General features: G+C 63.7%; 2 protein-coding genes across 8 annotated transcripts in view; both read right to left on the reverse strand.

The window, feature by feature from the left end:
- The window catches only part of MDK (midkine (neurite growth-promoting factor 2)), a 2344-nt gene extending 1862 nt beyond the window's left edge, over positions 1-482 (reverse strand). The window contains exon 1 of one of the 2 annotated variants that reach the window (XM_004682866.2): positions 435-482. The gene's annotated coding sequence lies outside the window, so the exon portion shown is untranslated. Of the gene's footprint in view, positions 1-189; positions 223-434 lie in introns of those variants that run through there. The other variant, XM_012725685.1, reaches the window with a different exon arrangement.
- A 538-nt stretch (positions 483-1020) lies between these two features.
- DGKZ (diacylglycerol kinase, zeta) overlaps positions 1021-27520 on the reverse strand; it is a 38539-nt gene continuing 12039 nt past the window's right edge. The window contains exons 1-31 of one of the 6 annotated variants that reach the window (XM_004682872.2): positions 27321-27514; positions 12078-12186; positions 11686-11781; positions 11315-11389; positions 10230-10286; positions 9817-9885; positions 9078-9149; positions 8867-8983; positions 8684-8755; positions 8347-8442; positions 8046-8128; positions 7887-7947; positions 7672-7785; positions 7452-7592; positions 6867-6945; positions 6636-6691; positions 6482-6544; positions 6319-6392; positions 6115-6226; positions 5578-5777; positions 5370-5470; positions 5190-5269; positions 5014-5083; positions 4845-4885; positions 4195-4334; positions 3303-3334; positions 3037-3080; positions 2442-2562; positions 2323-2356; positions 1999-2098; positions 1021-1770 (exon numbers count right to left, since the gene is read on the reverse strand). In XM_004682872.2, coding sequence (XP_004682929.1) covers positions 1654-1770; positions 1999-2098; positions 2323-2356; positions 2442-2562; positions 3037-3080; positions 3303-3334; positions 4195-4334; positions 4845-4885; positions 5014-5083; positions 5190-5269; positions 5370-5470; positions 5578-5777; positions 6115-6226; positions 6319-6392; positions 6482-6544; positions 6636-6691; positions 6867-6945; positions 7452-7592; positions 7672-7785; positions 7887-7947; positions 8046-8128; positions 8347-8442; positions 8684-8755; positions 8867-8983; positions 9078-9149; positions 9817-9885; positions 10230-10286; positions 11315-11389; positions 11686-11781; positions 12078-12186; positions 27321-27481 — 2787 coding nt within the window. In that variant the 5' untranslated portion in view covers positions 27482-27514 and the 3' untranslated portion in view covers positions 1021-1653. Of the gene's footprint in view, positions 1771-1998; positions 2099-2322; positions 2357-2441; positions 2563-3036; positions 3081-3302; positions 3335-4194; positions 4335-4844; positions 4886-5013; positions 5084-5189; positions 5270-5369; positions 5471-5577; positions 5778-6114; positions 6227-6318; positions 6393-6481; positions 6545-6635; positions 6692-6866; positions 6946-7451; positions 7593-7671; positions 7786-7886; positions 7948-8045; positions 8129-8346; positions 8443-8683; positions 8756-8866; positions 8984-9077; positions 9150-9816; positions 9886-10229; positions 10287-11314; positions 11393-11685; positions 11782-12077; positions 12187-12518; positions 13268-27320; positions 27515-27520 lie in introns of those variants that run through there. The other 5 variants (XM_004682871.2, XM_004682868.2, XM_012725412.1 and 2 more) reach the window with 5 other exon arrangements.

Consider the following 27520-nt stretch of genomic DNA (forward strand, 5'->3'; position numbering starts at 1 on the left):
GGCCAGTCTGCTCACCTGCTGGTCTGTCTTCATGGCCCCGAGTGCTCGCCCTGACCATAAGCCGACCCAGCCCTGGGACGCCCCAGCCGTGGCCCCCCGACTTCGGGTTCCCTGGGCCCCCGCCCCAGCTTTCCGCTCCCGCCCTCTGTCGCCTTCGCGGGGCTGTCCCCTTCCCCCGCTGGACGCCACCTTCCCTTCCTGGCCGCGGGGCCTTAGATGGAGACGAGAGGGAGCACGCGGCGGCCCGGTGTGTCACTGGCCCCGGCGCCGCCGCGCGGGCCCGCGTTCAGAGCCCGGGTGCGGCTGCAGCCCTCGAGCCCGGCAGCAGTTTAACCCCGTCGAGGTCCGGCACCACCTCCCAGGCCCGCTCGGCCTTCGGTGTCCCCTCCTCCGCCCCAAATGGTGGGGAAGGAGCCCACCGCTGATCACTTCACCTAGGCGCTGGGAGGTGCTTTGCTTCGTGTTGGGGAGCCTGGGAAAGGGAACCCCGAGAAGGTGCGCCAGGCTGGGAGTGGAGGAAGCTGGAGGAGGAGCCCGCAGGCCTGGATGTGGTAAGAGACGGATCTGACAGCCGTCTGAGAAACTCCTGGCCCGTCCCAAGCACCGGTTGCAATGACCTGCCCCGCCTGACTCTGGGGCCTCGGCCTTGGAGACCCCCTCACCTGACTCCCGGGACAGTGGGAGCAGCGGAGGCCTGCAGGAGGAGGCTTGCCCAGACCACTGGGCAAAAGGACCCGAGAATCCACTTACCCCCCCTCCCCTTTTACTTTCATTGTTACCGTCCCAGCGGGAAGCGGGAAGCCGGAGGAAATCAGCTCCGCCCCCTGCCACGCGGAGCTAGACTGCAGGGCAGAGGTCAGGTTTCGGCCAGGCCCTCAGACCCCACCTCCAAATGCAAGGAGGACGGGCAGGGCCGGGCCTGGGTGGGCAAATCTACCCCGCACGACCCAGGCCAACCCGGCAACATCTGGGAGAACCTCAGTCCTCCCGCCGCCCCCAGCCCCACAAAGAAGAAAAGCACAAAGGAAAAAAGTCCACTTTACTGAGTCACACCCAGCTGTAAACATTTCACCGTGGGAGCCCCACCCCAAACCCCAGGCCACAAAGTCCCCAATGAAATGACATGGGAAGGGTCACCCAGGTTGGTGCCAAGCAGGTCAGCGGGCAGGCAAGTGCAGCAGCCCACGTCCCCCGAGGAAGCTTTGGGAGGGTGGTGGGTTCAGGGCAGCCCAGGGGACGCAGCTCCCAGGACCCTGAGCAGGGCTTCGAAGGACGATGGTGGCGTAGGACGGTGGCGTAGGAAGCTGTCCCGACGGGGCTCCAGCCCTTCTGCCCTGCCCCTCGGGCCTCATCTCCTGCTCCAGCAAGGGCTGCCCAAAGTGCCCCTGTCCCAGCCCCTGAGGGCCTGCCCAGCCCAGTTCAGTTTCCTGTTCCCGTGAGCCTTCAGCTCAGGTCGGGGCCTCAGGGGCAAGTGAGACCCTCAGAGTCCAGCCTTGGGTCTGGGCAGCTCCTTAGGGGGCAACACGGGGCTCCTTCCCTGGGGCATGGGTCCCCCCGTGGCTGTCCCACTGGAATGTGGCAGTGAGATGGGCAAGAAGGGGGCTCATTCTCTGGTCAGCCCAGGCCTCCTGCTGCCCCGGCTTTGGCCCCCGGCTACACCGCTGTCTCCTGGTCCTCGCGCTGGATCATCTGGTAGTGCTGCCGGTTCTCCAGGTAGGCGGCCAGCTCCGTGTCCTGAGCCTTCTCAGCCCGCTGCCGGGGAGTATCACCCTGGAACAGGGAGGCGCAGGGATCAGCTTAGAGGCTGGGCTGCCATGGGCAAGGGCGGGCCTCGCTGGCCTGGACAGCCCCACCCCTGCCGGCTCAGGTTTCTCAGGGCCTGGACTGTTTCTGTAGGACAGCTTTAACCCCAGCGGGGCCCTTCCTACAGGAAACCCAGGTGGGAAGGGCTGGTTTGTGTCTGCAAGGACGCCTTGCCCGCCAGGCCAGTCTGCTCACCTGCTGGTCTGTCTTCATGAGCGAGGCCCCTGCCTCCACGATGTAGTGGCAGATAGTACGCTGGCCCAGGGCTGCTGCCTGGTGCAGGCAGGTCTCCCCGCTGGAGGAACAGGAATGGCTGTGGGCCCCAGCCAGTCCTCGGGCTGACCCCCTCCTCCCCCACTGGAAAGGGCAGGAAGTCTGGGGCCCTGGGGCAAGAGGGGTGGCCCAGAGGTTGACAGACCCAGGAAGGGTCTATGGGATGTGACCAGACCAGTGAGAGGGGCCAAATGAAGACAGGCGGTTTCCGGGATAACTAGGGCTCCACAAAGCCCAGTTACTCACTTTTCCTCGACAGCATCAAGGATGTCTGAGGGCGCTGGAGGAGAGGGGAGGGGAGGTCAGAGGTGGGCAGCCTCCCCTCCTCCCACCTGGCCCCGCGGGGCTCTGGGGCCCCGGCTCACCGTGGTCCAGCAGGTAGCGGACCACCTCCTTGCTGCCGGCGCCCACAGCATGGTGCAGAAGAGTGCGGCCCTGTCCATCCCGGTGCGTGAGGTCCCCCCCGGCTCGGTGCAGCTCCTGGAGCTGAGGGTAGCAGGCAGAGCAAGGCTGGGGGTCCACAGGGTCGCCCTCCTTCCAGGCGCAGACATGCCCCCCAACTCACAACACAGGCCCAAGGCCTAGTAGCAGTCTGCCCCCACACTGTCCCCTAAGGGCCTGTGGAGGCCACTCTGGCGGTCAGGGGACGATGGGTCTCTCCCAGCCCGGGGCCCCTGCCAGCCCAGCCCTGGGGCCTGTGGTTCCTCTAAGACTTCACCTTTCTGAATACTGGGGACAGGCAGAGCGAGCCAGGAAGCTCCCACAAAAGGACCGATTGTGGGCTGGGCAGGGACAGGGCAAGGCAGAACAGGACAGTCGCCAGGAGATCCGCAGGAGCAGATGCCGCTCCCCAAGTGACCAGCTCTCAGCGCACCCCAGAGGCTGTCCCCAGTGTCTGGGGCTGGCTGCAGGAAGAGGCTGGGAGCCCCGGCGCTAGTACCAGACAGAAGTCTCTAGTACCTTACAGAAGTCGTTCCTCTTGGCAGCCTCAATCAGCTCGTCACCTGCACAGAACACCTGCCCGTTACTCTCCCTGGGGCTGTGCATGGGCAGGTGCAGGGCCGCGCCACGCACCAGTGCTGCCGGGGCTGCGGGCAGTGTCCCAGGGTCTGGTCTGGTGACTGGGCCGCCGGTGGGGGACTTTGACTGTTGGGCTACCCCCGCCTCCCCAACCTCACTCCTAGGACCAGGGTGAAAAGGAAGGGCCCTGCAGGGAGAGGCCTCACCTTTAGGGGGCGCTGCATCCCCTGGCAGTGACCTGCAAACAGAGCAGGATGAGATGGTGCGACGCAGCTACAGCACAGGCCCAACTGTCCCCTCCCGGCCCCAACAGGGCGGCCTCGGTTCTTTCAACAGTTTATTGAGTGCCTGCGACACCCCCAGTGCTGTCTGAGGCACCGGCCGTACAGCAGTGAGCGGGACAGGTGAGGACTTGCCCTCATGGAGCTTACATTCTAGTCAGGGAGACAGCGAACAAATAAATAAGGTGTTTCCAGAATGGGTGGGACGAGGACGGGCCCCGGAAGCCTGCCCCGCGGAGGAGACGCCCAGGCTGAGGTCTGAACGCGCGTGGGGGCTCTGTGGAGACGGGAAGAGTGCTCAGGCAGCAGGGCCAAGCCGAAGGCTGGCGAGTCTGAGGACCAAGGCCTTGGAGAACCAAGGCCGAGCGGGGCTGGGGGGCGCGGGAGGGGAGGGGGTGCGTCTGGGCCACGGCCGCGGACAGGCCCTGCGGTGTGTGACACAGCGGCAGTAGGTCCAGGTGGGGTGAGTGCTGGCGTACACTGTGTGGGGCTGGGTGTGGGGGGGTGCTCAGATGTTGGGGGGAAGCTGACAAGACCTGCTGAAGGCGGAGGCCAGGGGTGGGAGCGGAGAAGTCATGGCGAAGCCCAGGCCTCCAGCAGAAGAGTGCTTAGGGGGCAGCTGGGCTGAGGGCCGGCCGGCCTGGCTGGCGGGGCTTGACCACGTTCAGTTTGCTGCCAGAGAGTCCGCGGGGCAGAGGCCAGGGCACCCAGCAGGCAGCTCACGGGACAAGGGTGTCTGGCACTCAGGTTAGTGGCTGGCACTGGAGGAGATCCAGGAGCTATGGCGGTCAGGTGGGGGCTGGAGGGCACGAGGGACTCACCGGGGCGGGGGGGAGCGGGGGGGGGGGGGGGGGGGGGGGGGGTGGGGAGGTCAGGCCGGGCCGATGCCCCCAGCAGCTCTGGGTCCAGGATGTAGATCTCGTCCTGGGCAATCTCAGTCACATAGTTGAGGTGCTCCTGAGGGTGGGAAGGCAGGGCCCGGTGTCAGGGCCTCGAGGGGCAGCCCGTGGCGGGGTGGGGTGCGGGGCCGCAGACGTGGAGAAGGTTGTGCCACGAGCCCGCACGCCGACACGGGCAGCCAGGTGAGTGGCCCCACCAGCCCCTTCTTCCCGCTTATCTCCTCCCTCTGGCTGCCCCAAGCCCAGCCTCCGCCTTGCAGGTTGTGCCCACTGGCTTGCCGGCTTCTCCCCAGGGTGCTGGGCCACTGGCCACTGCCTCCCTGGGTGGCACCCGGGCTCCACAAGCCCCCACCCCCGCAGCCCCCAGCAGCCTTTCTGGGATACGCTGGCTCCCTTTTCCTGTTGGCACCCGCTGGAGGACTCCAGCCCAGAGGACGGGCCTCCCCCAGGGACAGCGAGAGTGTGAGCGCGCTAGAGGATCTGAGGACAGGGAGCCTGGGGCTAACGGGGGTGGCTCCCCAGAGGACCCCGGGGCCAGCCCCGGCTGGAGCGGGTCTGCAGAGCTCACCTGGGCCCGGTCGATCCTGTAGAAGCGGCTGGCAGTGGTGGCTGTGGGGAGACAGTGAGCTGGCTGAGGAGGAGGGGAGGGAGGCCCTTGTCCGGGCCCAGGTCACCGGCAGGCCCAACGGGGAGGGGTGGGTCTCGGCCGGGACTAGCGCAAGCTTAGGGCCACTCACCGTCCAGGAAGCACCACTTAGGGGACAGTTTCTGGCACGTTGGGGACTTGGCCGCAGCACCTTCCGGCTCCTAAGGCAAAAAGCAGAGGCTGGGAGGGACAGAGCCTGGGCTGGGGGGCAGCGGGGCTGCCTGGGTGGGGGGCGGGGCAGCGGGGGCGCCTGGCCTGCAGCCTCACCTGCTGGAGCCTCTCGATGTGGGTTCGGCAGTGCTCCAGGTCGCTGTCTCCAGGGACCACCACGGTGCCCAGTGGCACAGCTGGAGGGCAGGGCAGGCTCTCAGCACCCGGCGGCGCCTGCCCGCCCCGGGGAGCGCCGCGGCCTCTGCACCGCCCGCCCCGGCGCCCGCGCCCACTCACAGGCCTCCTTGAGCTGCTCCTTGTCGTAGTGCAGGGCCTCGTAGTCCTGCATGCTGACCCTGCTCACCTGGATCCGCAGCTGCTCGGGCACGGGCTGCTGGCTGTGGGCGGGGCACGGAGCTCAGACGGGTGCCCAGGGCCAGGCTGCGAGTGGGGGGCGCAGAGGGCTTCCCGAGGGGGCGGGGCCCGCCGCGGGCGCCGAACGTACTCGCTGTGCAGGGGCGCGGCGCTGCGCCGCTTGGCCTTCTGCACCATGGTGGCCTGGTTGCGCAGGGCGATGCGGATGCGGGAGGCGGCCAGCTTGCAGGGCTCGCCGTCCACCTGCACCGGGATGGCCTTGGACGTGGTGAGCACCACCTCGCGGCACTGCGTCAGCCGCTCCCCGTGCCCGCCCACCTGCAGCGCTGCCTGCGGGCGCAGAAGGTGCAGGTCAGTGGCCAGGGCCAGGGGGCGGGCCCCAAACCCTGCTCCCTCCTGAGGTGCTCTGGCCGGAGGACAAAGCGAGAGGGGCCACCAGAAGGACAGCAGAGGGTGTGTGATCCCCTTGTCCGAGGGGGCTGACGAAGGGGTCCCGGGATACACAGGGGAAGTGGAGGTGCTCTTAATCGTAGTGGGCAGGAGACGGTAAGCTCTGGGCCAGGGTGCCAGAGTGGATTCCGGGTGAATCCTCCCATCCTGCCCAGCCGAGAGAATTGTGGGTGACTCCCCGTGCTGTGTAGGATGGGCCACGTGCTGGCTCACTCACCAGGGACGTCATGGTGAAGCCAATGACCTCGAGGTAGCCGTCGTCATGTCGCTGGGGCTCAAAGTCGTGGTGCTCGCCGGGGTGGCCCCAGGGCATGGTCCCCGCACAGTACCTGGGGACGGAAGGGGGGGTAGGGGGAGGCAGGCTTCAGAGGAGACAGCCGACCCCCCCTTCCCCCGCCCCCCAGAAACCACCGCTCCTCACCTGGGGATGTTCAGGAAAACGATGCACTGGGGTTTCAAGTCCTGAATCTTGGGGGTCAGGTCCATCCCGTCACACTGGAGGCAGGGACAGGGGAGAGCATTGGGGTCTCTTGCCGAAGCGGGTCTCTCCGCGGGGCCTGCCCTCTCGGTGTGGCCCCACTCACCACCACGCGGATGTGCTTGGCCAAGTCCTTGGAGCTGCCCGTCAGGAAGTCAGAGAAGGCTGTCTGTGAGAGAGGGGACGTCACCACCGATGGGCAGGGGTCTCGTGGCCTGCCACACAGAGCGGGGGGCGGGGCAGGCAGACCCTAGGCTCACCCCGGCGTAGAACATCTTGTTCCGAAAGCGGCTGTTGAATTTCTCTGGGTTGGCCTCTGGGTGGTGACAAGAAACGCGACAGTCACTCTGGGGTCTGCTGGGGCCCCCCCAGGCAGGCAGGGCGGGTTGGGGAGGAAGGCCTTTCACTGGGTGGGGCAAAGCTGACCCTCTGGGGAACACGCTACGGCCCTCCCCGGCCTCCCAAGGGCTCCCCAGAAAAAGGCTGCCAACCTCGTGACTCGTGAAACTCCAGGGTGACGTGGGCGTCAAAGCCCAGGCTGAAGTAGTTGTTGAAGACGTCCAGGGGCAGCTGCAAAAGGCCCAGGGCCGGCGTGAGGCCTGCTCCTCGGACGTCCCCTGCTCTAGGCCGCCCGTCCCAGGCCTCGCAGCCGCCCAGCCCTCGTCTTCAGGGCCTTTCCCACAGGGGGAGCCGGCTCCTCCCCCAGCTGCCCTGGCCTGTCAGGTCCTGGCCTGTGCTGGAGGCTCTGCTAGGTGCCTGGACACCCCTCGCCTGGCCTTAATGCCCCACGCCACTCCCCCGCGCCCCGCACTCTGTTCGCTGCAGAGTCTGGGCGCCACGGGCTCCTGCTTAGACTGTGCCCGCAGGTGTCTGGTGCAGAGCGGCCGAGCGATGGCGCCCCTGGGGGGTGAGTACTGCTGTCCCTGCCCCCAGGCGCCTCGGCCCAAGTCTGGAGAAGTGAAGGGAGCGGCCCCAGGCCCCAGAGCCAGCTGAGTGGGAAGCAGGCCCAGCCCATCTCCTGAGGATCCCAGACGAGAGGCCCCCTAAGCCCGTGGCCCCCGCCCCAGCTGACGCACCCGGTCCGTGGCGCCTTCATCTCGCTCCTCAAGCCCCGCCTCAGGGTTGGGCTCGGCGCGGAGGTCCCAGCGGTCCAGCTGCACGACGTTGCCCTCCTCCACGTGGGAGAGGATCTTGGACACGGGCTCATCGGTGTAGCCCTGGCGGAGAGGCGGGGGCTGAGCTCCTCCTGGGCAGAGGCCCTCCCGCACCCCCGCTGCAGCCCGCTTGGGCTCTTACCCCTCCCCAGTTGAGGGTGCGGGCCAGGTCATTGCCAGTGCCCAGGGGCAGGATGGCCACCGGGGGCGGTGGTTTTAAGCGCAGCTGGTCCAGGGTGGAGAGGATCCAGCCAACCTGGGAGCAGAGGGGGAGAGGCAGGTGAGGCAGCGGGCCGGGCCGGGCGGGCCCAGGCGGGGGGGAGGGGGGGGACGGGGCAGGGGGTCTCCTGGACGCACTGTGCCGTCGCCCCCACATGCCAGGATCCGCAGGTTGTGCACTTTGCGGTACATCTCCAGCCTGGGGTCAGAAGACAGGAAAGGTTTGGGGGGTGGGTACTGTACCCGGAGTGCCCGGTAAGCCGCTCCATGCCCCCCAGAGCCCTGGCAAACACTTACGCCTCCTTGGGCCCTCCCTGGCTCAGATCAAAGACTTGTCGGGGATTGAGATACCACAGGAAGGACTGGATGATCTTAGCGCCCTGAGGGGAGCCAAGGGGGAGAGCTCAGGGATGGGGAGCGAGGTGGGAGAAAGGCAGAAGGTGGGGCGAGGATGTGGCTGTGGGAACCAGGCCCAGTGAGGGTGAAGGGCAGTGACGGGAGGGGATTTGCACAGGAGCCCTGGGGAGGCGGGTGGAGTGAAGCCTGAAACAGGCTTGGACACAGTTGCGGGGCTCAGTGGAGGGGAGGCTGGGCATACCTGGTTGCCCCCACTCTTGGGGTTCACAAACACCAGCAGGGGCTTCATGAGGGGGGACGGGGTGGGCCTGATGATGAAGGGTCTCCAGCGGCCCTCCTTGGAGACACAGAGTGCCTGTAAGACTCCATTCTGTCCTGGAGGGCCCTGCCCGTCCTCAGTGGGGTGCTGGCGGCACTCCTGTGCCCCCTCCGGCCGACCTCCCATCTGGCCTCCCCTCAGGGTCACAGCCCAGGCTGACCCCCGAAGGGTGACGCCGCAGCATCAGCCCGGGGGCTCGGTACTCCAACAGCCCTCCCTCTGCGCCCCCCCCAGCAGCCGGCCCAGCCCCAGACCTAACCTCAGGCCCTTTCTTGCTAGATTTCCTCTTGAAGGACGCTCTCTTTTTCTTCTTGCTCGCCTTGAGGGTATTCTGCCAGGGAAGCAGGGGTGTTACTGGTGACAGAGGTGCGCAGGCTTTGGGGGGGGCGTGGCTGCCAGACCCCCAGTGGGTGGGGGCATCAAGGGTGCCGGCAGGACTCACCTGGGGCCTGCGGGCACGGAGGATCCAGGTTGGCGGGATGACCACTGCGGCGTGGACCCCCAGGGAGCATGGCTCCTCGATCTGCTGCAGCATGAAGCAGGACACCTTGCTGTGGTACTGGGGAGAGGGAGGGTGCTCTGAGCTGGGCCCGCCGGGACGGGCCCCCAGCGTGGCGCGGCAGCGAGGACAGCCTGCAGGGCGGTGCACTCACGGCTTGCTTGCACCAGGAGCAGCTGATGGCCACGATCTCCTTGCTGTGGAAGGTGAACTTCTGCTGGAAGCCCTGGGGGCACAGGGAGGCTGCAGCACCCAGGGCCAGGCCCCCTCCTGCTGCCCACCTCTCTCCGTCCACAGGCATGGAGCACATTTTTAAAAACAAGACACCTCTAAAATAAGCCCCCGGAGCCAGGAGGCCTACCAGTCTGGGGCCGACTCTGCGGTTGATGGTGCAGCACCGGGTGGTGCTCAAGCCCGCTCTGCTCACTCGTGACTCACAGTCCCCCCTTCCCGACCTCACACTGGCTGCCCCCCCCAAGTCCTTTCTGCTGCTTTCTAGCGCCTGCCACACCCACACCCACTTCCTGTGTACACGGCCTGAGGAACTACTGGGTGCCAGGCAGTGTGCGAGGCGCCGGAATGAGAACAGAAAAAGCAACAGGCCCTTGGCCGTTCAGTGCTCACACTTCGCAGAACGCAACCATGGTGGCCGCCCTCCAGGACAGGACCCTGCCCAGTGGGTGCCCTGGCTCAGACAGCAAGGATTGGTCTCTAGGACCCTCAGAGGGCTCCCTGGCACTGCAGGGCCGTCCAGAAACTCTCCTCCCTCTCAGCCGGAGCTGGCGGGGCACCCTGGTGGCAGAGCTCGCCCCGGCGACTCTGCTCTCCGGGGGTGCATTCAGTGAGCCACATGGCCACCAGGGGGGTGGCGCTGGCGGGCAGCGGAGTCTCACCTTCCCACAGTGCCGACACTTGCCATCCTGGCGCCGTCTGTGCACCCAGTGGTGCCGCACGAAGGTTGGCTGGCGGCAGAGGAGAGAAGTATCAGAGGAGTGAGCGAGGGGTCGGGCGGGGGGCACCAGCCCTGAGCCCTGCACCTCTCAATATATCAACTGTGAAGGGTGGGGCCGTGGGAGGATCTCTGCAGCCTGAGGCAGAGGTGAGAAGGGTCTGACCACCTCTCTGTGCTCCGAGAGGAGCTAAGCTCAGCGGGGACAGAGAGAGCTGGGAGCCGCGGCCCAGGCCGGCTGCACCTGCCTCAGCCCTGCGCTCCAGGGCAGCCTGGAGCCCCCTGGTGGCCTTCTGGAGACACTGCAGGAGAGGCCACTTGGGAAACCCGGCCAGGGCCCAAGCACCGGGCAAGTACCTCGCGCACGTTCCTGGAGCCCGATTCCCGGAAGGACGGCTTACAGCGGAAGTTAATCTGTGAAACAGGGCAATGACCACCCAAACATCAGTCTCTCTTCAGGGTCAGGCACATGGCCACCCTGCGGGACGCACCCTGTGCGTCATTCAGACGCACCCTCACAAGGTGGGAGTCAGCGCCAGCCCGCCCCAGGAGCCCTCCCGCAGCCCTGCCTCCCGCGCACTCTCCCAGGGGATCTTTCTCTGCGTGATCCTGGGGGGGGGGGCGTAGAGACCTCGAGCCTGGCACCCATTTCCCCCAAAGGAATGGCAGCGCAGTTTATTCATCCTCTTTCCCCTCAGCCCGCGGCAGTCACGGCCTAGATACACGCGGGACCCACGTGAAGCCCTTCTGGTAACTGGTGAAGCCTGGCTTGGTTTCACCTTAGGTGTAAGGCTGGTCTCCGAGGCCGGGCCGCGTTTGTCTTTCTCTTCCTAAATGTCTTGGCCAGAGCCTTAGCAGAGTCCAGGCCAGCCTCGCCGTGTGGGGGCGGGTGGGCGTGATGGTGGTGGTGGTGGGGGGGGGAAGACACCTCTCGCCCTACGGGCCTTCCCCACGCTGGCTGGGGTTTCTGCCGTGTGGGAAAGCACGGTGTGTCCTGCGGCCCTTCTGGCCCTCTGCCGGGACCCGCCTGCCTCCACCTCCCTCTGTCCAGACGTGCCAGGGGCTGCAGACGCCCTGCACACGGATCCTGGGGAAAGTCTCTACAGGGGCAGCTGCAGGGCACACAGCCAGGCTTTGGCGCAAGCAGGGATGGGTGCTGCCACAGTGTTGATACAGTGACACGGCTGCTGCATTAATTCACCCCACTGGGGAATGGTGCAGGAGCCCCGCTCCATGCCGGGCTTGTCCTGGAAGGTCGGGACAGAGCACTTAATAAAGAGGGAGGCGTGACTCAAACGCAGGCCTTTCAGCTCCCGGATCCACAGATCCACGCAGGCTAGGGCGCATGGCAGGTGAGCTCACGTGGCACAGTGTCTGTGTGCAGATAGGTGTGTGTGTTGAGAGGGGAGGGCCAGGGAGGGCTGAGCTCCCACCCCACTCACCTTTTCCAGCTGCTCAATGCAGGGGGTGTGCACCACAATCTTGCAGGCTGCGCATTTTCTCCGGGACACTGACTTCTGCTGCAGGAAAGGAGGTGGGGCCCCTGAGGCACCAGGAAACTCCATCCAGGGTGCTGCCCCAGGACAGGCAGAGTAATCCATGCATCTGCCCCAGGTGCATCGGGGCCCTCTGTGTACACTGGGGATTCCTAGTCTCGCGCCTGGCCTCAGCATGCGGCGCCCACTCCTCTCAGGTCAGCCTGGTTCCCACCTCCCCCCAGGAAGAACCGCAGCAGTGGGCAGCGGGTTTCGGGCCACAGGCTGCAAGACGCGGCTCCACCACCAGGGGGCAGCATGCGGCAGCGTTCACTCACCAGCATCTTAGCTACACAATACTGCTCCCCAACATAGCAGAAGTCCCCGGACACGTTGGTCTCGAACCAGATGTGCTCCCCATACGTCGCTGATTCCTAGATGATGGGATGAGCGCGCTCAGCGCGCCACTGCTGCCCAGCCCCCTAGTGTGCCTGCCCGCCAGCCCTGCCTCTCCCTGGACAAACCTGCTCTACCACCGCAATCTCTACTGCTCTCCCCACTGGCCCTCCTCTTTGAATTGGCGCAAAGGCGGCTACCCCAGGAGGGCTGACCCCACAGGCCCATGGGCTCCTCGCACAGCTGTCCACGGAACCTCCAACCCCAGGTGTTACTGCCGCCCTGGCCCCAGCAGGGGCCAGCCGCGCTCTGCCCCCAGCACCCGGCCACTCACGCTCCAGTCCACGGTGCTCCGAATCTGCCGCTCTGGCTCGCTGCACGGGGCTCCAAGGGCGGGAGGAGGGGGTGCCAGGTGCTGGAGGCCCGACTTGGTGATGGCTTTCCTGCAGAAAAGGAGACGGCTGAGGCCAGCTGCACCCATGCTGACTGCTTCCTTCCCCTCACCTGGGATCTCTGCCCGCACTGTGACCACAACCCCGGGCCAAGGCAGGAAGCAGAAGGAAGAGCGGTGGCCCCGCCAGCAGCCCCAGGCGCTAGCGAACCCTTGAGGGAGACTCAGCTCTCCGAACAGCCCCGCTGGCCAGCGGTGTGCCGGCCGCAGGACACCACCCAGGGCTGTTCCCATGCGGAGCGCCCTCCTGCAGGCGGAGCCCAGAGGCCGGGTCCAGCCAACCCCTGGGAGGCGGCCACCGCCTGCGGCCGCAGCTATACCTACACAAGCAGGGCGCTCCAGGCCTGGGGTCCCGGCGACTTGCGCCGCAGCGCTACCTGACGCCTGCGGGACAGCAGGCGCATGCGGGCGGGCACGGCGGCGCCAGCTGCGGGGCCAGAGGCTCTTCGGCCCCCAGGGCCAGGGTGCGGGCTCAAGGGCCGCTGCTGGCTGAGGCGCCGGTAGCTGCCGCGCAGGCCCCAGAGGGTGGGGTCGTACACCACTTCTGCAGGGAGCAGGTGGGCGGAGGCTCGGCGGAGGCGCCGGCTAAGGCGCACAGGCAGCAGGGGGCGGGCTCCGTGGGGTGGGGGTGTCCCGGCTCTCTCCCGGCCTGGCTGGGCAGCCACACCCGGCACATCCTCCCCCCGGGGCCCCTTCTCCTCTTCCTCCTTCATGTCCACCAGCCCGGCCAGCAGCAGGGGTGCACTCAGAAGCTGGGCCCCCATACTGGCAGACTGTGTGGGGGACACTTCGTCTACGATGAACCGGGGGTTGCAGGCGGGCGGAATGGTGCTGGAGCGCCGGCGGCTGGAGCCCCGGCTCCCCATGCCGCAGCTCAGCAGGCAGCCCTGGAGCTGGGCGCTGGAGCGGCGCCGCTGGACCAGCGAGGAGGAGGCCTGCCCGGCCGGGGAGCGGCGCCGGGCCTTGCCCGTGGGCAGCCCCACGCCACTGGTCCTCCGCTGCCCCTCTCCAGGGCCTGGGCCCTTCCGCTGGAAGTGTCTCTTAAAGAAGGTATCCATGGCAGGGGCAGGCGGCTGGCTGTTGGGCAGAGAGACCAGGAGCATCAGAAGCAGGGTCAGGTCATGCCCCACCCTGTGTCCACTGAGCAGCAAAGGGTCCTTGGGAGCAAGGGCACGCGCCTCTGGCCACTGTTCAAGCATGTTCAAGGGTGGCAGGGCACTCCTGGGGGGCGGCACCCACACGTCCAGCTCTTAGAGGTACTGACGCTCTCCCCAGTTACACCGCGAGAGCCATGGGCAGGGGGGAGCGTCCACTACCCTGCCCGCGTTCCCTGTCCAGGCACCGTTACCCACAAAGTGCTGGCCTGAAGAACTTGCACTTGCTTGCCTGAAGCTGATGGAAAAGAAAATGAAGCTGGAAGCTGGAGGGTTCTGGATCCCAGCACGGAGCTGGGCCTAGACAGCCTGGGCCGGGGCACAAACTCACCCACGATAATAAAACGAGGCTCTCTGAAGAAAAGCTAAGGACACCCCCCACGCTCCTAGCCCAGAGGCTGCACCCGCAGACTCAGTAGGGGAGGCGGCAAGAGGCCTGGGCCGCGGGAGAGCCCTGGGGTGCTGGTGCACACCGAGGCTCAGGGCCGGCAGCAAAGCGGCTCCAGCACCAGATGCGTCCTGCTCCTTCCAGAGGGGTGGGGACACACGTCCCACGTGTGGAAGTCCTTGGTGAGGCCTGAAGCCCCCAAGCTCCACCAGCGAGGGGGCCTGTGCCTGAGCTCCGGGCCATCTTGGAAACCCCAGTGCTCACAGGTGACCCTCGCTCGGCCATGTGCTCTTGGCCTGTTCCGCCCCTGGGCTCTGCTTCCTTCACTCCTTCACCTGCTCCTGCTGCCCCTGCTGGGCAAGCTGGGGTCCTCTGGCCCTCCCCTATCCCTAGAGTGGGGGAAGAGCAGGAAGCCCCCGTGGCCCCAGGGGCCAGGAGGCCAGTGTCTACCAGGGCGCTCCTGGCCCTGGCGCTCACAGGCAGGTCCAAGCCCGGACACCGGCTTGGAGAACACTCCACTGTGGCTCTGGCAGGGACCAGGGTGGTGGGGCCAGACCAGGCTGCCTATGCCCCCCCCGGCCCCCCAAACTGCTGCCCTCTGGGCCCCGGCACAGTGTTGGGCTGGAGCCCTGATGGGTGTGGGGGACAGAGGGGGAGGGGAGGGTGGCCCTGGAGTCTGAGGGCCGTGACTGTGGGCGTCAGGCAGCGTGCCTGGGAAGCCGCGCTGCAGGCTCTCGGTCTCTGCCTGTGGCAGACCCGCCACGCCGGTGACGGGGAGAAGGGGCAGGGGTGAGTGCTGGGCCAGGGGAGCAGGTGTGGGCAGGGCTCTTGGCTCCCATTTAAAGTCACCATCACCGTGGCTGGCACAGACCGAGTGGCACAGGCCCACGCGTCTCAAGTGCTGGTGGCTGATCCCTTCGCAGACGTGTGGGTCATTTCAGAAGCCACAGCATCCTGAGGAACGGGCATTGCGTCACGCCACCTTCCCGAAGGGAAACTGAGCGGTCACCTGCCCGAAGTCCGCAGTTCGTCTGGGCACAGCCCATGCTGGAGCGAGGCAGGGCCTTAGCCGGAGACACGGTGGCTGGTGTGGGATGGGCGGGGAGGGAGCCCCGAGGGCCACCAGGGCTCACCCGCAGCCCTGGGCCCGGGCACTCCTCTCGTTCCCTGCGAGGCAGGCAGGACGGGAGGCTCCACTGGGAGATGAGGAAACCGAGGCTTGGGGGAGCACAGCCACGAGGCAGGGCCCCAGGCCGGGGGGAGACAGAACTGGGACCTGCACGCAGGTGAGCCCGGGTCGGCTCGAGCCCCAGGCCGCAGCCCGGAGACCCCGCTGCCCGTGGCTGCCAGGCCCTGGCCTGCCAGCCCTCCGCAGGGTGTCGGTTTTCTCCGCCCGTCTGGCCAGGCCGTCCTGTGACAGCTGCCCAGCCTGGAGGAGATTAGTCACCCGGACACACCGCCTGATGCTAGTGTCACCCAGAAAACAAAAGGCCACAGAGAGCGGGGGGAGGTGCAGCAGCAGCTCTGTGGGTGGCGGTGAGGGCTGGGCCCTGCCTGCTGCCCCAGGCCCACACTGGCAAGAGGGGCCAGGGAAAGGCCACTGCTGGGCCCTCTTAGGACACGGGACCCCTGAGGGCGCCCCGCAGTGCCTGGGGCCCAACCCTGTTGGGTAGCCCCAAATAAACATCTGCCCAGGAGTCTCCTCGGTTGTGGGAGGGGCAGTCATTTTGAGGGGGACCAAGGAAGGCTGGGGCCATGTGCAAAGCAGTCCCCTCACAGTCCTGCTGTTTGCCCAACGAGTTTACATGCCCGGCTGCTGTGACATTTTGCAACACGCCTCCTGCCAGGCGCCCGTGCCTCCACGCTCCCCATGTCCCTCCCGCCAGCCCCCATGCTTCCTGTTCCCTTGGTCTCCATAGAAACCTCTGTCCTCTGGTCAGCAACTGCCCGACTTCTGACTTCCTATCTCTGTGGAGGTTTCTTCTAGGTCTGGCCAAAGCCCAGGCTGGCTCAGGCCTGTTGCAGCCTTTCCTCTGCCTGGGCCTGGGGCTTTTGCCCACAGCACAGATCTGCACGGCAGCTTCTTCTCACCTCATGCGCTTTCACCTTCAACACACCACACAGTCTGTGCATCTAAAGGTCACCGAGGAGGCCCACAGGTTCCGACAGCAAGAGCATAGCAAAACGGCTGTTCCTCAGCCCGCTGGAGGTGGGGGCGGGGGGAGGGGCCTGGGGAAAGGCTGTCCCACCCAAAGGGGACAGCATGGGAACAAATCCAGGGGCTCCAGCCAACCCCGCTGACTGCCAGGCCTGGGGAGGCCCAAGGGTGTCACGGCAGAGAAGTGCCTGGAGGGGCCTGTCCACACACCTGGGTGACAGCAGCAACCATGGAGCTGCCAGAGGGGGTGAGCGGGCATGTGGACGTCTGCTGGAAGGACAGAGGACAGGAGTCCTCCCGGCCCACACGCCACACCAGGGATGTTTTCAAAAGGGACAGACCACGGGCTCTGGCACGCGGCGGCTGCATTCGCCTCTCTGAGTGCGTCAAGGCACCTTTCTGAGCCTCAGTTTTCTCATCTACAAAATGGGGGTAGGCCACCCAGTGCCGAAGGCTCTGATGAGATGATGGCTAGAAGTGCCCGATGGACCTGGCAGAGGAGGGGCGTGGCAGGCCCAAAGCCAAAGCAGCACCAGGACGTGCGGCTCATGCCACCTCCTGGAGTTTGTCTCTGCCCATGGCAGGGGGGTGGGGACCCAGAAAGGGAAGCAGGAGCACCTTGGGTGGTCAGCACCCCACCACATGAGGAACAGAGCCCTGCAGCAGGAGCCACCTGGTGTCTGCTCACCCTGTGAGGAATGCCCTCTGCCCTCCAGGCACCCCCTTCTTCAGAAGGGCTCACACAGGACACCCCGCGCTGGGCTGCAGTGCCCACCCCTCGCTATGCGTGAGGCCCCGCCGCCTGCCCGCGGCTGGAATTGCTTCACATGGCCCCGCTTCTAGCAGTCCCAGCGCAAGGGCCTGGAGCTGCCTCCCCAGGGTGCTGCTCCGCTCCCACAGCCCCAGGGTCAGAGGAGAGAGGCAGGGACAGCTGGGAGGGAGGGCTGCCTGGGGGCTGCTGATGCCTCTGCGCACTAGTGGAATCTTACCCAGAACAAAACAAACACAAATGCAGAGCGGGAATGGGGTGCAGGGGCTGCCCCCTGGCTTAGGAGCGGGTCTCCCGCCTTCAGGTTCCTTTCCATCAGCCTCAGCAGCCTGCAGGGCAGGACCTTGCTCTGGGGAGCGTGCTGGATCCGCCCTGACCCACACTCCCCAGACCCCGCCAGTGAGAAAGCAGGGAGGAAGCAGGAGGTAAGGAAGGGTTAGGGGAGCCCCCTTTTGACCTGATCTGGAAGGTAGGTGAGCAGGTGGGGCTGGGTCCCCTTGGGTAGACGAGCGCCCCGCTGGCTCCGGGTCCAGCTCCTGGCCGCGGGCTGGAGGCCCAGCAAGTCCTAGTTTGGTGAGCGAGCTGCTGAGGCTGCTCCTTGCCCCCTCCTCCTCCCACCCTCCTCCCCCAGCCTGAGACAGCCGTTATGAAAATAACCCAATTGGTAACCGACTGCACTTCCTCTCCCAGCAGCACTCGGCTGGGGGCCTGCAGGCGCAGGCCAGGGCGCCGGTGGGCAGCACTCACGACCTCACGCACCGGCTTTCCCCCCTGGCTTCTCTCCCCAAAGTGCCCAGGGCCAGGCTGAGCCCTGGAGCGTCCCTCTGCTCCGTGCCTGTCACAGCACAGCTCCGGCCTGACTCCCCAGCATGTCTGGGGGTGGGGGTGGGGGGGAGAAGGGAGAAGCTTCTTTCTTGGTGCTATCTGACACCCTCTGGCACCCACAGGGCAGGCTTCTGGGGTTCAGGGACAGCCTCTGCAACAGCTAAACACTGGCTCCAGACAAAACTGCCAGGAAAGTAAGTATTTGCAGAGAGCTTCACAACACAAAGCACTTTTTCACAAGCGTGACAAAGGGGGGAGCCTTGTAACTGCCCTGCACAGCGGTGTGGCCAGTGGGCAGCGGCGGGCCACGGGGAGGCTGGCACCTGGGGCCCACAGCTCAGAGGTGGTGCAGCGGGACTCTCAGGCCAGGTCTCCGGGCTCGGCGGCCAAGAAAGGACGGCTGAGTCACAGTCACCACCACAGCGCACGGGCGCTCACCCTGTCCCCTTGGGTCTCAAGCGGCAGCTCCCCGAGTCCCAACCTCAGGACCCCTTTTCGGTCTTCATATTACTGAAGACTCATGGAGATTATAGCTGTTAATATCTGCCATACTAGAAATTAACAGGAGCAATGTTAAAAAATGTTTATTCATGCTTTTAAAAGCCGTAAGCCCGCTACATGTGAAAATCAAAACTTTATGGGGCGGGGGGGGGAATGTCCTTATTTAAAGTGCAAAGACCGGCGAGTGGCCAATCTCAACTGGCTGAGCTCTTTCCTTCTGGCTTAAGAGAAGATGGCTGGACTCGCCCACCTGCCTCTTCATGGCGCTGTTGCAAGAAGTGTGGTGGAGGCATGGAGAAGGTCCTGTCCACCCGGACTTGGAGGGAGGAAGGGCAGAATGTGAGTGACCCCTCAGGCGCTTATAGACCTTCTGGGCTGCTGCACCAAAGTGACAAGTGGCAGTTTCTGAAAGGTCGGGAGCCTGAGGCCTTATCAAGGAACTTAGCGTTATCTCGCATTTTTTAAAATTTGTAACATCAGCTGTCAGACAGTGGAAAACACTGGTTTGCCGAGGAAGGAAAATCTCCTGAGTGTGGACGCGTTTCCTTGCACGACATCAAAAAATCACAGTTGCTGGAAGCACCACTGCTCTCCCCTGACCGGTCTGGACATCCTGGCTACCTGGCAGGCTCCAAGAGCACAGAATTTTTACTCGAAATTCCACAATTTCTCACCAGCAGCAAACGGGGACAGACGGTGTTCTTTGAAGTGCAAGTACACTCACTTTTTGCGAAAGCAGCTCAGGGACGCACCTCTGCACAGATCATCAGGGGTATTTTCGCGTTCCCCACGGTGCACCCCATGCCCACTGCCAGCCCCACGGGGCTCCCCAAGCCGCTGCCTAGCTCCCCTATAGCGAAGTGCCTTACAGTACACAGGATATCTGCAAAGACCTAGGCTGGATAAAAGTAATCGTTTGTACCACTTCTTTGTCGTTCCTGTCAGTGCGAAGACTACAAAAGCTCTTGGTGAGGGGCCGCGCCTCTGCCTGTGCTGGCGGGGGAGCCCCCCCCCCTTTTCAGCATCATCAGTAGAAACAGTAACACAGGGAGAGAGGAGGAAGGAGCGAAGGAAGGAAGGGAAGGAAGCATTAGGAGGATCATCAGCCACTGAGAGGGCCCGGGGGTGGGGGTGGGGGTGCCCCGGGCCACACTGCGAACCACTGATCCCCCCACGCCCGGCCCGGCATGTGGCTTCTGCAAGGTGGTCCCACCCCGACCCTGCAGTCACTGGTGCAGACCCTTGGCTCTGGCAGCACCAACCTATCTTCTGTCCCCCAGGCTGGTGGTGCCAAGCCCACTGCTATGCCCCTGCATGTGGCTACCTTCTGCCTGGACACTGGCCTCCTTCCCCACTTGTATCAGAACCCCACCTGCCCACAGCTGCCCCGCCAAGGGTACCTCACCCCACTGACAGCTCCACATCATCCACTGACTCCTGCCTCCGGGCTCCGGGAAGTCCTGATCCTTTCGATCCATCTGCCGCACCCCCTCCCCCGCCCCCAGCTGACCACAAGTTCCCCAGGGTCCAGGGCCAGGTCTAATGCATCGAGACATGGCCAGCATGGTGCAGGCGGTGACCCAGCATTTCCTGGGAATTCCGTGGGGGTGGGCTAGCGCCTCGGGGGAAGAGATGGCTTCCTCCAGCAAGGGTGCTGCACCCAAGGGCTGACTGACCACAGGGCCCAGGCTAGCCCAGGCCACTTCTCCTTGTTGGGCACAGGGAATGCACGAGTCTCTGTTCTACAGCTCCCTCCTTCTCCGTTCCACAGGACCTGAGAGGGACGGCCGAGGCCCCTTTTCTGGGCTGGCTGCCACTGCCCACTCCATGCTCTCCTCGGCTGTCCTTACGAGACCTGGGTAGACTGATTTGGCGACATGAAGTCACAAGGAGGGGGGCCTGGCAGGAGGGGCGGCCTCAGACCCTTGGGGGCTGGGCTAGCACCACAGCTCAGAGCTCGCAGCTGAAAACAGCCCCCGTTTCTTCTTTGTGTTTGAGTCCCCGGGTCCGGTTCCCGGCAGCCGCTGGAGAAATGTGTGCGGAGTGACTGATAGATGGACTGACTCCTTTACAGCCTCCCTTCCATGCTATCCTGCCCCTGCCCCCCAGATTTCACTCTGAAGGACCCACTGGCAGCTGAGCAGAAGACAAAGACCATGCCTGGCCTCCTCTGTCTTCTCCTCCATACTTCTTACATATTATTTGACAGATGCTTAACTCAGTTCAGACTGAGTGCCAGGTACTGTCCTGACTGTTCCACAAAATTAACTCGTGTAATTTTCACACAAATTATCCCTGTTTGACAGCTGAGGCAACCGAGGCACAAAGACACTGTGCCTGTAGTCACGTGCCTCCTGGGTGGCAACCCAGGAGTCTGCTGCAGACCGCCTCTGGGCTCCCCATCTCCTCCCACCCCAAACCAGGTGGGGCCTAGACCGCACTCCCTCCTCTGCGCGGTGAGCCCTCCATCTTTTCCGACATTGGCTCTGCAGGAAAGCTGGCCCCAGCCTCCTCTCCCGGGGGTTAGCTGCTTCCACACTTGTACACACACCCCCTTCCCTGTTACTCTGGGCCATTCACACTGGCTGACAAGTTGTACCCTCAGCGGACTGTGAGCCCCTGGGGCCATGCACGGCTCGACTGCATCCCCAGTGTCTAGAGGTGCTGGCATTCCTGGAGAAGCGACGGGACCAGGCTGAGCCACGGGGATTGGATCAAGCTGAAAGTGAAGGGTCTCAGGCTGGCGCAAGGCCCAGGGGCAGGTCAGCTCCTGAGGCCTTCCTGCCAACGCTGGCTGGCCAGGTCTCTGGTCTGACCAGCTGGTGGACTCTCCCGTCCCCGAGGCACCTCCGAAACCGATCCCAGATGGGAATTCCGATGTGTCTTCCTCCAGGTCTCCCTAGGGGGCCGCTCTGCTACCGCCCTGCGGCCTCCAGTCCCTCTTCTCTGGTGACCCCTCCCGCTGCCTTCTCCTGTCTGCCTGTCTGAGGCTCCCACTCCCCAGCTGGCAGGACCAGCCCTCCCCCTCTCTCCCTCCCTGTGCTCATTCAAAATTTAACTCCCCTCTGACCATGCTGTCCCCTCTCCCAGCCCCCAGATCTTCACAGATTCGGCCCCCTCCTTCCCACACACGTCCAGGTACCCCACAAGGGAGTTTCTTCCTGCTTTTGAAGCAGAAACCTTGCCCAACGCTGAGACATCACAGAGGACACAGGTCTTTCCCGTCACTGGGACTCAAAGGTCCTGAGAGGTTCTGCCTCTGGCCACCCCCAGGCTTCAGGCAGAGACTCTTAAGGGTCTGAGCCTCAATTTCCTCATCAGATAAATGGGATGACACCCACTTTCTCTTCCTCACGGGACTGCTGCACAATTGAAAGAGGAAGCGTTTGGGTCTTGTAATCCATTCCTCAGCTCACGAAAACTTTAAAGAAAGAAAATAACTCCAGGAGGCAAAAATGTAGACAACCGCTTTAGAGCACAATTCTGCAACAACCATGCCAGCTGAGGACACATCGCCTGGTGACCCTAGTAGTGGACAGAACACACGGGAAGACCCCGAAACTACCAATAACCTAGATGTGCATCACCAGGAGACCAGGCATAAGCTGCCTCAGAGCAGAACAGCAAAGGAGCTGAGGTGGGTTCGCGCAGCCTGGCCTTTCAGGATGGCTAAACCTGCCAAACAGCGTGGAGGGGGAAGTCCACCAGCATACTGTTTAAACCAAGTGCAAGCCATACCGAGCTGTGGTGTAGGTGCCTATGGGTGTGTACCTGGGTAGGAAAAATGGAAGGTCAGGCATGAGAACAAGGACATCAAAACCAGGATGACAGCTACCCCTGGCCGGGGGCCACCGGTCTGTCTCTAAAGCAGTTTCTCTACAGCAATTATGGCGTAATGGAGACTCCACCAAGCTCAGTGCGGGATGGTGTGTTACTCTGTATGCTTTTAAAACAATTTTTAGATAACTTTAGATCCCCAGAGAGAGAACAGCTCCTCGGTGGGGGTGGGGGAGGTTTGGGTCCTCCCTGAGGGGGCGTGGGGGGAAGGGAGATTTTAGCATGGAGCCCAGAGGATGTTCCTTGTACTGTCTTGAAGTAGGAGCCCCATGTCTGTGGGGCCGGAAGGTCTCCCCCAAAAGGGCTGCCTTCTAGAGGATAGTGAGTGGGTGCCTGGCTGTGTCTGTGGGGTGTCTGCATGGGCTGGGGAGCAGGAACGAGCTTGCCCCCTTTCACAACCACCCCCGCCTCAGTAAAATGTCAGCAAGCTGGGGAAGGGGGGGCGGAGAGACAGGCAAGCTGTTACCCCGCACGATGCTGGGCGTGGGTGGCCCAGGCTCCCAGACAGCTATTTCAGCATGTGCTGAGATGGGGCTCAGCCCCAGCAGGGGAGTGGCTTCTATGTGGGAGCTCTGCCTGGCACTCTGCCAGGGCAAGGGGAAGAGGCTCCTGGTGTGGAGGGTGCGGCTCTGGGGCCCTCCCCCTTCCTTCAGAACTCTCACCCTGAGGAGTCTGGGGACCACAAGAGGCCAACCTGTGCCGTCCCTCCAGGGCTCTCCTGGGGCCCAGGCCACCCGCTGACCCCAGGGTGGTTTTGAAAGCATCCCTGCACTCAGTAAACAAGATAAAAGGTCCCAGACTTGCCCTGACATGCCGGATCTGGCCGGGGAAGCCCAGGGCAGCCTTACTCCCCAGCGCCCTCCGAGGGTCTCCCCTGAAGCTAGGGTCCGGGCAGCTTTTCTGGGCCCAGCAGCACAGAGGCCCCTGGGGCTCACCGCACTCTGGCTCCTGTCCGGGGCACTGGGCCCTTCTCTGCTCTGAGCAGGGGACTGAGAGCCGGAGAGCCAAGCCTGCATGGGGGCTCCGGGGCGAACGCGGTGATCCTGGCCAGAACCCCGACCTTCCTGGGCCTTGTCTCCTCATCTGTAAAACGGGCATAAAACCACCTCAAGGCTGTCGTGAGGAAGTCGTGACAGTGGAGTCACAAGCGCTGACAACTGTTAACCCTCTGGACACTGAGAAAGGTAGGGGCCCTCCTCAGGCCCTGGGTCGCCCTCAGACCTGGCCCCTGCCCTCAGACCTTGCCTCAGCCAAGGCAGGGGGCCAGAAGGAAGATGGCCGAATGGTAGCTCCTTGGGGACCTTCAGCCATTCTCTGGCCTACAGGAAACTGATCCCCCCCACCCTGGGCTCCCACTTGCCACCAGCACGCTAGCTAGGCCCTGGACTAAGAACCATGGGGGCGTAGGACCACAGGGCAGGCCCGCTGTGGGGGTGACAAGCTGTAGGTATCAGAATACAGGTGCAGCAGTCAGAACCCCCCCCATGCTGACCTACAGAGCTGCTGGGGGGAGAGGGGGGAGGAGGCAAGGTGGAAGGCCACTTGGAAGGTGCCAGAAAGCTTCTTTAGGTTGCTGCGATGTGGTACAAAGCCACATGGCTCAGGAGTCAGGGGATTAGCCCTGGGATCCCACAGAACCCCGCGGGGGGGGGGGGGGTGCTGTAAGAACCTGGTCCCGTCATGGGGCCTCCAACCCGGTGAGGAGGGAGGGGCGGCGCCAGGTGCTGAGCGCACATCCAGCCGCCTCTGCCGCACTGGCCTTGGCTCCACCCCGTCTCAGAGCATCGCTCGCCAGCAGGAAGTGTGTCTGGGTCCACCCACAGCAGGTCTCTGGGGCCGATGGACTGGCCAGAGCGCTCCCCATGTGGTAGCTGTCTCCCCCTTGTGTCCTTTTAGCAATATTACCTGGCAAGTTCCTGGGTCAGCTCTGGACCTGGAAACTCTGCTCTGGGGTCTACAGGACCATCCTCTGCTTCTCCAGGGCAACAGCACAGGCCGTGCCTGTGAGCCCACTGACCTCCTCTGCCTGGGGGATGAGGGCTCAATTCTGGGAGGGCTCCAGGGAGCCGAGGCGCGCAGGCCTGTCTCTCCCACTGCTCCTCTGCTCCCAGCTGCCAGGGCCTGGGCTCGTACCCACCTCCCTCTGCCACGTGGGCTATTCCCAGTGTTAATCTGCGTAAGAAGAATCACGCAAAGAAGTTCCGTTTATTCCCAGACATCAGGAGCCTCAGACAGGGCTTATCTCCGAGCATTTGGCTTTCCTCATGCAACATGTCTGTCCCAGTTGCTGCAAAACGACCCAGCTGGGGCCACTTGCACTCAGGCTGGCTGGCAGGTCTCCTGCCAGCCCGAACTTGGTGACCATGTGGCGTCACTCTAAATGGGACCTATTGTCTTAAACTTGTTCCACAGGTGCATTTCCTGCCCTCTGGGATGTAATGACTTTGAGGGCTAGTGAAGGGCAGGAGCGGCAGTCGCCGGGCAGGCTCCCAGGCGCGCCTTATGTCGTGATGTGTGCGGTGCCAGGTCATTTCTGATGCCCCTGGCGTGCAACCCAGCTAAGCCACAGCTCATGACCTTCTCAGGGTCACACTGTTGGGACCAGGCCAGAGGATAAGACTCTTCTCTCCAGGTAGGCCTGGAGCGGGGAGGAGGAGGCAGTCACTGTCCTCCCACTTCTGGCTGACCACCCCTTAGGCCAGCAGAACCTGCACAGTCAGTGGCGAAGAGGCCAGATGCCCTGGCATTAGGGCAGGGGTAAACCTCCTCTTCTGAGGGGGCTGGTGGCTTCAGCAAGTGAAGTGGAAGGGAGCTGCGGGGGCCGGGGCTCAGCCTCGTCTCACTGGGCTCAGACGGGGAGCTGGCAAAATGCTCCCCAGATTCCAAGAACATGAAGCCAGTTGTGGCGGGGGTGGGGTGTGTATGTGAGGTGGGCTTCAAGGAAAAGCCTCTTTTTGGAAGATACCAAAATGGATACCATTCAGAGACTGTTCTGATTGGACCAGGGATGGCAACACGCCACCCACAGACCATCACCACCCTCCCCAGGCCACAGCAAACAGTGCCACTTGATTAAAGACCACCACTGCCCAGCCAAGACCGGAAGGCGAACTTCCCAGTGCCACTGCCAATCTGTTTGCTATCCTTGACCCTCCCTCCCAGTCAGTATCAGGCCCCTGGGCCCCAGGTTTGAGGTATTGGGGGTGGGAGTAAGGGAGAAGGGTGCGGGGAACGCAGAGGGTGAGTGAAAGCCAGTGAGAAAAGCCAGCTTTACAATAAGATGGCTTTAGTGGACGGGCCTGAGCCGGCCACCAGCAAGGGGTGGCAGGGCCAAATCATACAAGCAGGCCGTGCCCAGGTAGTCGCTCCCTGCGCCTCCCGATCGTCGCGAACAAGGGTGAGAGGTCAGCCTGGTGGCCCTGGAGTCCCAGAGCTCGCAGGCCTGCCTGGGGAAAGCCTTGTCCCCCAAGTGTCCTCCCACCCTGGACTCTACTGTCATTCCAACGTATTCTTTGCTCCAGGCCCCACCACCCTGGCTCAGGACGAGGCAGGGACACTCCTGACACGCTTCCAGAAGTGGTTTGCTTTCCTTCCCACTAAGCATCCCATCAGAGCACTTAGTGTCCCCAGAGCGAATGTGCTTGCACTCAGTAGCACGTTACAATCACTTAAAAAAATGCCTGGGCTCTACCTCCAGACCCGATAATCAAATGCGCCCAGGCTTGAAGATGTAGGAATCAGGGCCTCCTAAAACTCGCTGGCTCACTGTGATGCTCCATTTGGGAACACGGGACACAGAGAGGGATGCGGGCTTTAGAATCAGACTAGAGTTAAAATTGTATCTCTGCTTCTTACTTGCCATGTGACTATCTCTGTGTTCTCATCTATAAAAACAGAAAACACCTATCCTGCTTACTTTAGAGAGTTATATAAAGATACTTGGGTACTTGGCTCTCTGCTTATTCTTCCTCCCGAAGGTACTTGAGGTGCCCTTCAGAAGGGGTACAGGCACAGGTCAGAAGAGTGCGACATGGTACCTGTGGGCAGGGACAGGAAGCTTCTGGCGCAGCCCCTCCCACCCCCTCCGGAGCCTTGAACGCTGGAGGCTACATCCTGCAGAGCTGGGTGTAAAACTCTCCATCTTGCAGGGCTGTGGGTGACAAAACAGAGGTACTGGAAGCTTTGCTCCCTGCCCAGTTTGAAGTGACATTGAAGCCTGCGTGGCTTCACAGCTCGCACAGCTCCCTCCGTCTGCTAGTGTGCGACTCCAGCTCTCTGGGTGTGCTCCGGGACCGGGCGGGTGCACAGAGCAGGGCCCGGGCTGGAGGAAGGCAGGCAGAGCACAGGTCAGTGTTTCAGAGACGCCGACCACACAAAAAGAGAAAACCGCCCACGTTATTGGTGGGTAAAGTCTACCCTCTGGGAAGCAACAGGGCAAAGTTCAGGGGGGCTGACTGCCACAACGGCTGGGCAACAGAAGAAAAGTGAGAGGGAGGCTCGGGCAGACTCCAAGTGGTCAAAGTCCAGCCTGAGGTGGTTCTGGGGTCCTTCACTGATTGGCTCCATGGTCACTGGAGAAGGGCAGGGGTCAGTCAGGAAAAAGGCCAGGGAGCCAGATGGGGGACTCCTGGGGCTCCACCTCCCCTCCCCTCATACACGCTGTGCCCCGGGAAAGGAAGCCGCTCCCAGCCAAGACCAGCATACAGGCCATGAGGTGCCTGCACTCGATCTTTGTACACAACCCACCCCCAGCTCCTCACCAGAGTCCTGGTCAAAGCCCTGTCTTGAGGGCACCTGACAGTGACATTTGGAGAGCTGGGGGAGAGGGCAAAATGGAGCTTAAACCAGCAGATTGCACCCCTGCTTTTCCCAGTTAGGACTAAAAGGGGGGAGGGGAGATGCTGCCAGCACAGAAGTGGAAGTTGGGGGTCTCCTGGCTGATCAAGGGAAACTAGAACAGGTGGCCAGGCACCCCCAAGCCCAAGGGTAGGCTTAAATGCTGAGCGATTAAATCAGTGACCAGTGCTCCAGGACGGATATGTGTCATGACAGTATCAACGAGGCCATGTTCTGCAGATGCCTGGCAGCGGTGGCAGGCAACCCACCCCACAGAGACCAGGAGGTAGCATGACCCCCGCTTCTTCACCAGGGCCAGGAGGTTCAGAGGGGGCCCTGTTCTACCGCTGTCAAAAGGGTGAGTGACCAGTCATGGGAGCCCTACCTACTGGTGCCCGGGGGTGGAGAGTGTCTCCCTGCTGGAAGGTTGTAAGCTGATCCTGCCCTCGTACGAGAGGAAGCGCGCTAGGCGGCCGGTGCCAGGGAATGACCCCTACTCGCTACCAGTGCCCGATCGCTGGGGACTGTCCCCCACGAGGTGCCAACGCCGAGACAGATCGGACCGCCCGCCAGTGCCCCGGGAGACCCCCACTCGGTGTCAGCACCGGGGTGGCCGAGGACCGCCTCCCGATGCCGCCGCCGCCGTCACCCGGCTCACCTGTGCCCGAAGAGCCGCAGCCCTGGGAAGCGCCGCTTGCTGAGGCGCCGCGGCGCCTTGTCCGGCTCGGGACCCACGTCGTGCTCGGAGCCGCTGGACGAGGCGGAGGCCGACTCGGAGTCGCTGCTCCGGGCCTCGGGGCTGCAGTCCCGCGGCTCCATCCGACCCTAGCCCCGGCCGGCGGCGGGCCCACGGGAGAC

The sequence above is a fragment of the Condylura cristata genome, unplaced genomic scaffold (genome assembly GCF_000260355.1).
Source record: "Condylura cristata isolate star-nosed mole 26May11 unplaced genomic scaffold, ConCri1.0 scaffold00015, whole genome shotgun sequence".
Lineage (NCBI taxonomy): Eukaryota > Metazoa > Chordata > Mammalia > Eulipotyphla > Talpidae > Condylura > Condylura cristata.